The sequence below is a fragment of the Ochlerotatus camptorhynchus genome, unplaced genomic scaffold (genome assembly GCF_037179485.1).
Source record: "Ochlerotatus camptorhynchus isolate MF236.1 unplaced genomic scaffold, CSIRO-AGI_Acam_v1.1 ptg000282l, whole genome shotgun sequence".
Taxonomy (NCBI): domain Eukaryota; kingdom Metazoa; phylum Arthropoda; class Insecta; order Diptera; family Culicidae; genus Ochlerotatus; species Ochlerotatus camptorhynchus.
The window spans coordinates 681,804-695,190 of NW_027040771.1; the positions used below are offsets into that span (position 1 = coordinate 681,804).

General features: G+C 44.4%; 1 protein-coding gene across 1 annotated transcript; it reads right to left on the reverse strand.

The window, feature by feature from the left end:
• Positions 1-2,781: 2,781 nt before the first annotated feature.
• On the reverse strand, positions 2,782-5,337 carry LOC135706492 (protein TAPT1 homolog). Its single transcript, XM_065228111.1, has 2 exons — positions 4,980-5,337; positions 2,782-4,821 (listed from the first exon to the last, which is right to left on the reverse strand). The coding sequence occupies exons 1-2, from the start codon at positions 5,212-5,214 to the stop codon at positions 3,077-3,079; spliced, it is 1,980 nt and encodes a 659-aa protein (XP_065084183.1). The 5' UTR covers positions 5,215-5,337; the 3' UTR covers positions 2,782-3,076.
• Between the last annotated feature and the right edge of the window lie 8,050 nt (positions 5,338-13,387).

A 13,387-nucleotide genomic window follows, 5' to 3' on the forward strand; every position in this document is an offset into this window, starting at 1 on the left:
AGCACTTTGTAGGCCACGTTAAGAATAGTGATCGCTCGATAGTTCTCACATTCTAGTTTGTCGCCTTTATTATATATCGGGCATATTACCAACAATCAATACGAAACTAACGATTTTAAATTGGCTCACTACTTGACTAGCCTATTGGTCCCAAGCAAACGATTAACGTACCCCATTCTAGTCGAAATTCTAGTACTACACAATGTTTGTTTTGATTCGCTATGAAAGTTTGACAGATAAAATGAGGGGTTAGTGGATTTTCCTATGTTTCGAGGGGTGAATCGATTAGCTTGGGACCGAAGAGAGTACCAGAGCTGAGCCAAAAAGTTGAGCACGTTTCTTCGGGACCTTCTAATCTTAGAGTTATCTCTATGATATTACCATAGAGGTAACTCTAAGACAAGAAGGTCCCGAAGAAACGTGCTCAACTTTTTGGCTCAGCTCTGGTACTATCTTCGGTCCCAAGCTAATCGATTCACCCCTCGAAACATAGGAAAAACCAATAACCCCTCATTTTATCTGTCAAACTTTCATAGCGAATCAAAACAAACATTGTGTAGTACTAGAATTTTGACTAGAATGGGGTACGTTAATCGATTTGCTTGGGACCAATAGGCTAGTCAAGTAGTGAGCCAATTTAAAATCGTTAGTTTCGTATTGATTGTTGATATTACTCCCTCTTTCCACTCCTTCGGTAGCTGTTCTGTATCCCAGATCCTGACTATCAGTCGGTGCAGACAAGTGGCCAACTTATCCAGGCTCATTTTGATAAGTTCCGCCCCGATACCATCTTTCCCAGCTGCTTTGTTGTTCTTAAGTTGTCGGATAGCATCCTTAACTTCACCGATCTTGGGAGCTGGTCCTCCGCCTCTGCGCCGTTCAGATGTTCATCGTAGTGCTGCTTCCACCTTTCAATCACCTCACGTTCGTCCGTTAAGATACCCCCTTCCTTATCCCAACACATTTCGGCTCGCGGCACAAAGCTTTGGCGGGATGCGTTGAGTTTCATGTAGAACTTGCGTGTTTCTTGAGAACGATACAGCTGCTCCATTTCTTCGCACTCCAGCTCTTCCAGGCGGCGGTTCTTATCGCGGAAGAGATGGGTTTGCTGTCTTCGCTTCTGTTTATATCGCTCCACATTATGACGGGTTCCTTGCTGCAGCATCGCCCCCCGCGCTGCGTTCTTCTCGTCCAAAACCGTCTGACACTCTTCGTCGAACCAATCGTTCCGTCGCTTCCGCTCCACGAACCCAACGGCTCCTTCAGTAGCGCTGTTAATGGCGTGAGTTGCTCCTGCAGTCCTCAAGAAGGGCTTCGGTGAGCTCTCCCTCATCCGGCAACGCTGCGTCGAGGCATTGCACGTACTCAGTAGCGACTTCGGGCAGCTTCAGTCGCTCCAGATTGTACCGTGGCGGGCGCCGGTACCGAATGTTGTTGGCAACGGAAAGTTTTTGGCGCACCTTGACCATTAGAAGGTAGTGGTCCGAATCGATATTTGCGCCGCGATAGGTCCTGACGTCGGTATTGTCCGAGAAGTGCCTTCCGTCGATCAAAACGTGGTCGATTTACGATTCTGTCTGCTGCGGGGATCTCCAGGTGTACCGATATGGGAGGCTATGCTGGAAGTAGGTACTACGTATGGCCATATTCTTAGAGGCGGCGAAATCGATGAGTGTAAGGCCGTTGGCGTTCGTTAGCTGGTGAGCACTGAACTTTCCTGTAACCGGTCTGAATTCCTACTTCTGGCCGACCTGAGCGTTAAGATCTCCGATGACGATTTTAACGTCATGGCTTAGGCAGCTGTCGTATTCAAGTTCCAGCGTCTTTATCGTCATCGTCACTTGCTAAGTGAGGGCTGTGCACGTTGATTATGCTGACATTGAAGAAACGGCCTTTGATCCTCAACTTGCACATTCTGGTATCGATTGGCCACCACCCAATGCAGAAGCGCGTTCTCGCTAGATTTAACGTTTCTCGGTGCGTTTGCTGTTGCTTTTGATAGCCAATACAACCTGTTACTACTCTGCATTGAACAAATTCTAGAAAATTGTTTCACTTAGCTGTAGCAATGCAAAGAGAAAATCGATGAAGAGAATCGATCGTCGCGTATTCGCCCTTATGCATGCTCACTGTCGAAATGATAGTAAGTGACTCAATTGACAGAGAAAATGAGCTTCGAATGAGAAAGGGTCTCTTCAAATTATGGTCATGTGAGAATTTGTTTACACAGAATTGATTGAATGGTTGTATTCGTTCATCTTCAATCGAATGATATGAAAATTCACAGCACTACTTTTGACACAAGAATTTCCGATATTCAGCTAGAGGCGAAGGTTCCTAAATTAGATTTTAAAAGCTGTAAATAGTAGTTATGAGTAGTCTCCTTTTTCCAATTTAAAACAAACCAATTTAAATCCCACCAAGATGGTCATTCTCTAAAACAGGCTCTAAATTTCGTATGAAAAGAAAATGCTCTGAGTCAATTGAAATCAGTCGCTGGGTCCTTCTGGTTGGCCTTGAATATATACGTGTTCATCCAATCGTGCTGACTAGCGGGGTTCAATCTAAAAAGTGATCAGATTAAAATCGGTCAAATTACCGGGGGTCCACGTTACGCGATCACGTTTTTCGTAGATCCTCTCGAACAGGACTGTGAAATGAAACTACTGCTGAATACCTACCTTTCAAGGTTGCATGTTTAGAGGCAACATTAATAATTGTAAATGTTGCCACTTCCATAAACTACCATGGCTTTCTCAATAACCAAACATTTTCCCTCTCTATACAGACATTCCTCGTGGGAATATTTCGAATATATTATGTACAAGTACAAAGCTAACAAAAACAAGATAAAAACCACTGCTTACCCTAATCGCATCGAATGAAAATATCTATTCCACAAGACAGGGCATAATCCCCGCTAGCGCAATATTACTTCCTGTATCCTATTTAATTTCCAGCAAAATAATGTAAAGCTCTTCTTCTAAGTCAGCCTTTGGTGCCATCAAACGATTGTGACTATTAAATTTAACACACGTAAACATCGCTCTCGATAGTAGCGGTAATTCTACCGCTCTCAGGTTCCTACCCGTTCGGGATCCAACTGAATCGAGGGTTCCGACTCGGATCGTTTGTGCGTCCGGTGGTGCATCCCCTGGAACGACGAAAAACTATCGCCTTCTCCCGAAGAACCGTCTCCCGATGGACTGCAACCGGCCGCAGTCGACTCCTGTTGCAAATCCGGTACGCTCCGGGCAAGATTATCATCCTCCTTGCGCGATTGGTCCTCCGGCTCAGGAGTCTGGTTGAGCACTTTATCATTGAGTTTGACGTCATCCAGATCGACGTCACTGTTGGAGAAAAGCGCCGTAGCTCCCAGAGAGGAAGTTTCCCGAATAACACTGTCCGCTTGCTGTTCGGAAACATTGATTTGCGGAATAATGTGCGGAACTGATTCCATCGTTTGGGACCGCTGGAGAATGCTATTCGGGTGGTGAATTGGAGACGTTGCGATGTCGGTGGTTAATTTGCTGGCACTGCGGGCTTGCTGTACTGGTGTCGACGTTGCAGGACCGTTGCTATGCTGAGAACTTTGATTTTTCTCATCCTGGTGCTTTTGCATCAGGTCACATGCTTTTCCGAGAGTGCACACTGTATTTAAAACCCGGCACGACAGGAGAACCATGTAGGCAATGATGAACAGTGCGATGGATGCTGCATTGTCAAAGGAGAGAGCGTGGTAAAGAGCTTTCACAAGAATCACACCCAGTGGAAAAGGGATGAAGCCCATTCGTCTTGCTACTAAATCCGAATGATCGGAAAAGGCATGCTTCTGGCGAGTTTGCGTCATGTCGTAAGCTAAACTTGTCGTATATTCCCGATAAACGTCCACTGGGATTTCGTTAAAACGCGTGATAAACGCGTGCTTTATCCAATCAACGAATAGTTCCGTCAACATGACGTACATACAGTCCGGAATCATCACAAAGAATTGCTCCGACTTCCAGCTGAACTCCTTCATCGTTTGAATCAATACAATCAACATCAGAATCGTCAAATGAAACCGCTCTCGAACATCACTACAACTCAGCTGAAAGAGATTATTTTTGTCAAATTTCTTGAAAACGCTCCCCTTCAGCTCCACGAAGTTATTCGACATCATAATTGTCAACAGTCCCTTGTTGTTTGAATTGATTGCCACATTCAGCGACGTGGCCTGGAACATCACCAAGGCACTGTGGATTGTTACATAGATAAGAGCAAACAAAAAGTGCGGAATCGTTCCCAGGTGCTGCTTCTTGCTGTCCTTAGGCTCAGTAGCCGTCCAAAACAAAGCATCCATCGTATCCTGTCCGAACGCCGACAGCAACCGATCTCCTACCTCCAACATGTTGTAGAAAATGTACAACTTGATGATCGACTGACTCTTGATCAAGTGATAAAGCATATTCGTATCCACGTAGAACATAGCCCAGCTACAAATGATCCAAATCAAACCTTTCAGTAGGTCACAGATCTCCGCTGGAGCCAACAACCGTTGGCCTGGCCGTCTAAAACCCAAACACTTGGCTACTGGCCTCGTCACCAAAGCCCACAGGGCAAGAATAAATCTTAACGGAAGAAACGTATACATGTACAGAAACGAATCGGCGCATTGCAGCACTCCATATGCCATAAAACTTTCCAGCTCCCGAGGAATCTTCATAAAGGAGTAGATCTTCTCCCGTCGTGCCGAGTAGCGCTCCTCATCGTGTTCCAACACGTATCCACGTGTCAGCTCGATCCGGATAAAATCGTAAAGGCTGTTGTGTTTCGAACTCTCTGAAATTACAAAAAAAAAATACAATTGAGCAACCCTATCATAACACGCGCAAGACCTCGCAAAATCAAAACAAACCAACAGAATCCATCTCTTGTGCCTCGCGCAGCAAGAGCACCATCGAAAAGAAGAAGCAAACAGAGAAAAAAACGGGACTCACCTTTCCCATCGCCAGCCGGGCCACTTATCTCACCATTTCGGAAACTGCTCCTACGGGAATCCACTTCATCCGGGAAGACTATGTCTTCTACACGATTGGCACCGGAAGCGACGCTGTTCGGAGCAGACCCTTCCATCCCAGCGAAGCCGTACTGCAGTGCCAGATCACCACGGAAGCGGAGTTTCCTCTGCTGGCAGGACGACGAAAAACTATCTTCTCGCGAACGGTGGGCCATTTTGTACACTATAGGAAACGTTACTACATGCTATTTAGCGGTGGAAATTGCTTGAAATTCGCACACTTTTTCGCGATTTTCGCAAGCACGGCTGAAAATTTCTCCGACTTTTCAACAAAAGCAATGACGAGATTGCACGGATTGTACGAACGAAAATATTTTGACAGGACACACAGGCAGCGCTGCCATTTATCTCGCCATTTATACAGATTTATCTGTATTATACAGATTTTTTAATCTTAATACAGACCCGATACAGAATACAGATTTATCACAGATTTTTAAATTACAATACAGATTTATACAGATTTTTATAAAATGCTTGAGAAAAAAAAATTCAAAATTTATAAAAACAAAATAACTTTTTTGATTGTATGGGGATTTACAGTATTAATTGAATATTTCCAATATAAGCATGTATGTTAAATACAAGAAAAGTGCCCGAGCACATTAAAATGGTACAAATACAAGTACTCGTAAACATTTTACTTGCATTGAAAATGTATTTCGTAAGAAATTGCGGATTTTCTGATATTCTCCATACTGCAAAAATGATTTTACCAGCACTGGCGGGGCGACATCTCTCGACTTTTCGGTGTAACTACCACACAAATTATGTAATTAATTGTATTCATCTATATTAAAAATATCAAATAGTAATGAACTCGTGCACTTTTTTGCATTTAAAACTGCTTATCAAGAAGATAATGAATAGGAACTAAAATCTCCATACATTTTCAAACGGCTTCATATCACTCTTATAAATAAGTACGGACGATATCACAAATGGCGCAATTATATCCCGTATGGTTAGTACGATAGCCCGAATAGGTGGTTAAGCACTTTTTATGGTTATTTTGTATGCACTGTATTTTTAAAACAACAAAACATGATTAATTAAGAAAAAAATCGTCAATACAGAAAATACAGATTTTTTAATAGAGTGGATACAGATTTTTTATAAAACCACCTGGCAGCTCTGCACACAGGGGCTAAGCGCGCGCCGTTGAACTTGGTTTGAATCAATGACAGTATTTACAGTAAAACTTTCAAGTTCCAATTTTTCAATGAATCAGTTTTGTTTTTTGCTGTGCCGCTCATTTTTATTAATCGAGCTTGGATGGTGTCGTATTTCTCTAACAATGCTATCTCTGGTAATCTGGTTAATCATTGAATAATTGAGTAATTCCAAAGTAATTCCTAAAATTATTCAAGTAATCGTGCACTCAAAGAAAATCAATTATTTAATTCAGTGATTAATACTTCTATATAATAGTGGAAATCATAGATTTTTTTATTTGTGATCATTAAATGATCAAAAAAATTAGAAGGGTCTGTGCTAAGGGGCACGAACGGAAGCTTGACGTAGGACCGCTAGTGGACGGAATAAATGTGAAGAGCATTCAGTTCTTTTAATTGATCAATTATCTATTAACTCAACTCTTTCCGTTTTTGAATTGTAGGCGTACCAAATTTTTAGTATTTTTATTTTTCATAGAGAAAGTTGATTAAGAGAATCAATCAAAATCACTTGCACCCCTGCTTCCAAGTTTGGTTACAAGATTACAACTCTGGAGAGCATTTTATGTGGTCGATAGGGGGTTTGTGGCTCTGAATATGGACAAACAAGCACAGATAAATTCTATTCCAACTGTTTACTGATGTAAGCTTGATGGCCCTGAAAAGGTCCGTTTTATTGAAGCGGACATCCATGGCCACTTACGCTTGGCGTGTTTAGTGTAGGTGACAGCATCATGGACCTCATTTTCCAGGAACACCTTCAGCACACCTCGAAGATCAGACCGGAGATACGATTGACACCACCACGGTGAGCCAGACGACCGATGGCGGTTATCTCGAAGAATTTTGCGATGACGCTTGGCGCCTCCTTTACCAGACCTTTTCCTCCTTTGCCACGACCAGTCACAGTCAATTGTTGCTTTTTAGGTGTGAAGGAGTGGACTAGCCACCACCTTCCTACTGCTGCTATTGCTGTTCACCACGCCATCCGAAGCGAAAATGAGCTAATTACATAGTAGTAGTAAAATTTACGTTTATTTTCTGGGTTTTATGTTTCAACATTTGATTTAACATTTCAATTGGTTAGCCTTTGGCTCTTCATCTTTGTTCTAGTTAATTGGTTATTCTAATGTGATGATTGCGTTTAGCGCTAATTTACAGGATACCCTTTGTGGGATTGTTTTGGTTTGAATTTAAAAATTTGATAACCTACCTACTTGAGCACCTAACTACTTAAACTAGGTTGCCAAATCACGAATGATCTGGTGGTTTGATCGCAGACAGGCGACTCTGAACCTTTCCAGCGTGGAAGTCTTTCGCTCCTCGAGTGTTTGAAGACCGGCCAGGTGGTGAATCTCAGAATTACGAGTTCGCGGTGGACTGTTAAGGATCATTCTGAGGATCTTGATTTGGATCCTCTGAAGCTTTAAGTGGTGGCACTTTGCACAACTCTCCCAGATTGGCATACCATACTCAATAGCCGGCAGAATGATTTGCTTGTGGACAGCAAGCTTGTTTTTGAGGGACAGGGTGGACTTCCTGTTTATCAGAGGGTAGAGCGACCTGATCAAGATGTTACACTTGGTGGATGTCTTGTCCACATGGGATCGGAATAGCAATTTGCTATCGAGGGTGAGACCAAGGTAGACTACTTCACTCGACCATTCAATGGGAGTGCTATCAAGATGGATCTTGATGATCGTAGTTTTTGATGATCTTCACGAGGTAGTTCGGAAAGTTGTATCGATGCAGCTTGTACACTAGACCATCATGCCAGACATTGTCGAACGCCTTCTCGACGTCCAACAATGCCATGGCAGATGTATTGGAAACGGACTTGTTCCGCTTGATGATGTTAGTAACCCGTGCGAGTTGGTGGATGGTAGAGTGGCCTTTCCTAAACGCGAATTGCTCTTTGAGAAAGATGTTATTATCTTTTTGAAAACACCAGCAGACGGCTGAGTATCAATTTTTCGAATAGCTTCGAGATGGAGGACAAGAGGCTGATGGGGCGATAGCTTTTGGCACTGGTAGGGTCTTTGCCAGGTTTGTGAATTGGAATAACTTTGGCTAACTTCCAGCATGCAGGGAAGTAGCCAAGCATTAAACACTTGTTGAAGACCACTGCAAGGTGCTTGAAGAAGTCAACACTCAAGTTTTTCAGCTCGAGGTTGACCACTCCATCGACACCAGCGGCCTTCATGTTCTTTGTTGATTTAATCGCTGCTATCACCTCATCAGCCGATATTCCACTTTCGTCAAGGCCCAAGCGCAATGACAGCGGAAGCGGAACGGCAACGGCAGCGGAATAACCCGATCTGAGGAAGCCGACTTGTCGGATTGAAAACTTGTTGGAACCAAATCGACTTCGGTTAGGCATCTTGATGTCATTTGAGACAACTGTCAAACTTTCCGTTTCCGTTCCGCTTCCGTCCACATTGCGTTTGGGCCTTCAGGGACAACTACGGGGGTGGCAGCGACACTAACCATTGCCTGTGATACTGCAGGCTCGTGGGGACTCACCATGGCGTGGCCAAGGTTATGTGAATTTACAAAGTGTTGTCCAAGAGCATTGGCCTTTTCAAATAAGGTTATTAGTAAAGATGGGTCCGAATTTTGGTTAGGAGAGGAAAGGGGAGGAATGGGCCTCGGCTTATTTTTCAAAATCTTTGCCATTTTCCAGAATGGCTTAGCACAATCTGGGAGAGAGCGAATCTTGTTTGCAAAATCGATATTTCTGAGATCCACCATCCTGGCTTGGATGATTTTGTTCAAACGGTTGCAATTGGTCTTCAGGTTAGGCAGCCCAGTACGCTGGTACTGCCTACGAATCGTGTTGCGGAGTCTAATGAGGTCTTTAGTAGGCCTGTCAAGGTTCAGAGTATTACTCACCTGTCTGGATACTGGCACATGTAGCTCCCTGGCCCGGGAAATTGCTTGATCGATGGAGCGCAGACACCGGTCAACATCTTCGGACGATTCCGGTTGGACATCGTAGTCTACAGCGGTGTCGACGCAATGTTGGAACTGACCCCAGTCAACACGATGATAGTTGCGCCGGAAAGCTTCAAATCGATTTACGGAGGATCCCACCTCAGTCACCACCGGGTAGTGGTCCGAGCTGAGTTCCTGATAGGTGATAGGTTGAGCGATGTTGTTGCTGATGAAGATATTGATGGTAGCGTGAACACCAGACCGACTCAACCGGGTGGGAGTTTCCGGACTCAAGATGTTGTACTGCGCTTCCTGCAGGTCGTTGTTCAGGATGGTGCCGTTTTGATTGCGCCGATTGTTGCCCCAAGCTTGATGTTTGGCGTTCAGGTCGCCAGCGATGATAAAGTTTTCCCGTCGTCGTGTTAGCTTGATAATATCTCGTCGCAGATCTGCTGCCGATCCGTCCCTGATGTTGACTTGTTTGGGGCAGTAAGCCGCGACGATGGTGATGGGGCCGATAGGAGTAGAAACTTCCACCCCTACGGCTTCGATGATCTTCAGCTGAAAGCTGGGCATCAGTCGACAGCAGATGTTTCTCCTTATTGCAATAGCCACTCCTCCTCCTCCAGAGTTGGTTCGATCTAGCCTCACGAGCCGGAAATCGGGAAGGTAGACGTTTGTTTCAGGCTTCAGGTGGGTTTCAGTTATTATGGCAATGTCGATGTTTCGTTCATTGAGAAACTCAACAAACTCGATGTTTTTGCTCTTCAAGGAGCAAGCGTTCCAATTTACGATCTTGATGGCTTCACGGTCCATACTTAGTGACAAGGGACAGGGCAGCATGAAGCTGTTCAGATCGAGTCTTACAGGTGCGCAAGATGATGATGACCTCGGCCACGAGCGTCACAAGTTCCTCCGAGGTGAACGGAGAATCGTCGACAGGCTCACCTGAGACAACACCAGCGTATGATAAACCAGGGGCGGTGGAGGGACCTGGCATTGGCTGGGCAGCAGCAGCAGCGAGACGATGCTGGACTGTTCGATTGTTAGGAATACTCACATGCTTGACTTGTTGGTTGTTGAGCGGAAGTGGTTCTAAGTTCGGAACATGTCGACGGGGCTGGAGAGCTGGGTACTGGACTTCCGTGCGTGCAGGAGGCGAACGATGATTACGGAGGCGACCGGGCTGATTATTGATCGTAGCCTTCCGACGGATATTGATGAACTCCACTCGCTTGGGACATCCGCGATTGGAGGCTTGGTGGTTACCACCGCAGTTGACACACGTTGGCTCGATGTCATCATCTTGCTCACAGGACGCAGTCGAGTGAGTTCCAGCACACTTGGCGCAGATAGTCTTCATATGGCAGTTTTTGGTGCCATGGCCGTAGGAGAGGCAGTTCATACACTGCGTAACATCACGATGTTGGGATTTGTAATGTTCCCAACTGATGATGACCTGAAACAGGTCCCGGATTTTGGATCTCAGAGCCGCTAGACTGGTGGATCCCTTCGTGAAGTGCACCAGGAACAACTGGTCACGGAAGCTGGTGTTGTGGTTGGAACGCCGGTTTATTGGGAACAGTGCCTCAGGTTTGAGCCCAAGCCGCTCCAGCTCGGATTTAACCACAGCCGCCTCGAACGACGGTAATCCACGCAATACCAGCTTCAGTGGCTTGCTCGATGGCAGATCGTACGTGAAGAAGTCAACGTTGTTTTCCTTTAGGAAACATCCTGTTTGATTGTACTCCTCCAGGCTGGAGCACATGATTTTGGTGCCGATGCTGCAAAGCTTGAAGCGAGGCAGCAGCTTGTGTTTTGCCAGCTCGGCACGCAGCTTGGCAACATCCTTCTCCGGCGTGAAAAGCGGGGGAATCCGCTCTCTTGCAGCGATGGGAACGACGTCACCATCGCCCTTTTCTTCGGGGAGCACCGCAAACTGGTTGGCTTGCAGTACCCGTTTTCCGGCGTCATCCTGCGACGCGCTGTGCTGGATTACCACCTTCTTTGAAGGGCCCGCTGCTGAATCATTGGTACACGCAGAAAAATGGATTTTTGTTTCAGGGCCTAATGTATTTTGTTATTGAATCATACATATTGTATCACTTTTTCAACAAAACATATTTTTGAATCAACAAACTGGTTTTTAGAATCAACAAACAGAGTATTGACTCTACAACCGGTTTGTTGATTCAAAAATATTTTTCTTTGAGTTAACCGAATAATATATTTGAATCAATACCAAAAATATATTAGGCCCTGAGCCAAAAATATATCCATTTGAATTTAAAAAGCATTTCTCTGCGTGTACGTTTACGCACCATTTGTTTCGTGTTGGCAAGTTGCAGTAAACTTGCCAGAACGCGCGAAGGTGGCGACGCTTCCACGGCGCAACGCGACAGCACAAACCGAATCGAAGCGAGAACTCGAGCGAAAAAGAAAACGAACTGAACAGCTCAACAGTCGAGCAAAGAGTGAGCCAGCTAATACCATACAGCAGCGCTCTTTTATATCTTTTCAGGTTAAAGCAGAATGATGTGCAACCAAGTGGTATAAAAGCTACAAAGGCTCCTCCCATTATGAGTAGTTTGCTATCAAGTGGCGACACTGGCTCTTTTCCTTTTGCGCACACGGCGAATGAGAACGACCCAAATTTGAGTTTAGTTCACTCATAATCGCCAAAAGTGCAGGAACCTAGGGGAAGGACAGCTCCAAGTATCGGCATCAATACCGATGGTGGAAATATTAAATATTTTAATATGTGTGATATTTGCGAATCTTATACTTAGTCTGACAGTTGTTTGATTGTGTTTGACTATGTTTGGTTTTAAGTGTACATTTGACATTCGTTTAATCAAAAATGGATTTCACACGAAAGGGAAGTCATTCCTTGATGATCTTGCTGGCCACCACCACCGAGATCCACTCCTTGTTCTAATAAATTCGGTCGCACTTCCGTTCCCAGGAAATAGCCATTAATTTCCACGTCTGCGAATCAATGTACTGTCCTCCGATGGAACGGGAATCGACTGACTACGCCGTCCCTGTAAACGGAGTCCCAGAGTGATGGTTCCGTGGTCGTATTACTCTCAATTCGCCTGGAGAAATTTGCTGCTGGGGGAACGTCCAGTGTCGTTTTTATCATTAAAATCCGAAGCCGAAAACGATCAGAGCTATCAAAAACGAAAATCTAGGCAAAAATGATGACAAACAGAAAGCTGCAGTAAACATAAACAACAACGGTGAAACGTAATTGAATGTATGCTTTAAAGTTACACTGTTAATTTTTTTTTTGCTTTGTAGCTTTCCGCTTGAAAGTTAATATCATTAATATTTATACTAAAATCTATAATAATTACCATTTTGTGCAATTTTTACACCAAATATTACTTCAGATCAAGTTGTACTTCCCCTAGGCAGGAACTCAGCGATGAGTAAATTTGTCTCATGGTTTCCTGTGGAAAACCTAAAAAATCTGCCAGAAAATGAGGAAATTGACGAAAATTTTATTCAGTCCCGGAGTAGTACCAATAGACTGAGTGAATCCAATCTTTACTTCTCAAATTCGGGAATTTTTCCCTGGAAAATCCTGGAACAACCTGGGAAAACATGAGGCAAATTTAGTCATCAGTTCCTGCACTTTATTTCTTATTTCTGAGATAACAAAACTCAAATTTGGGTCGTTCTCATTCGCCGTGATATCACCTTGAAAGATATCGGTGCCGGTGGTTAGCGTGATTACCTCTCACCTCAGCAGGCTTGCGTTCAATCCCAGTCGGCACCGCCGGGATGTTCTGAGGTATAACATCTCTTCGAAAAGTAAAGCCGTTGGTCCTCGGTTGAGTTGTTGGGTCGATTGGTAGGGTCTAGGTGTGGGAGCTGCCTTCCTGGCGTCGGTAGCATTGGAGCTCAGTACGGAAAACAAATCTCGCGTCACTTTTCAATAGGTCCTATCAACACTGATCGATTCTGTTCATCGACACTCTCTTTCGTAAATAACTCGGCTTTACAAAACTTTCCTGCCATCTTCGTCGAAATAGATGCTAGATTGTTACTTCTTCCATCGAAAATATCCGGCCGTGGCGATTCAAAGTTGAACAAAATAATTTGTACCCCTGCTTTCAGTTTGATTACATGAGCATTTTGTGTAATCGTTGGTTCTGAATATGGACAAATAGGCAGATGAATTCTATTCCTACTCTTTACTGTAATAAGCTTG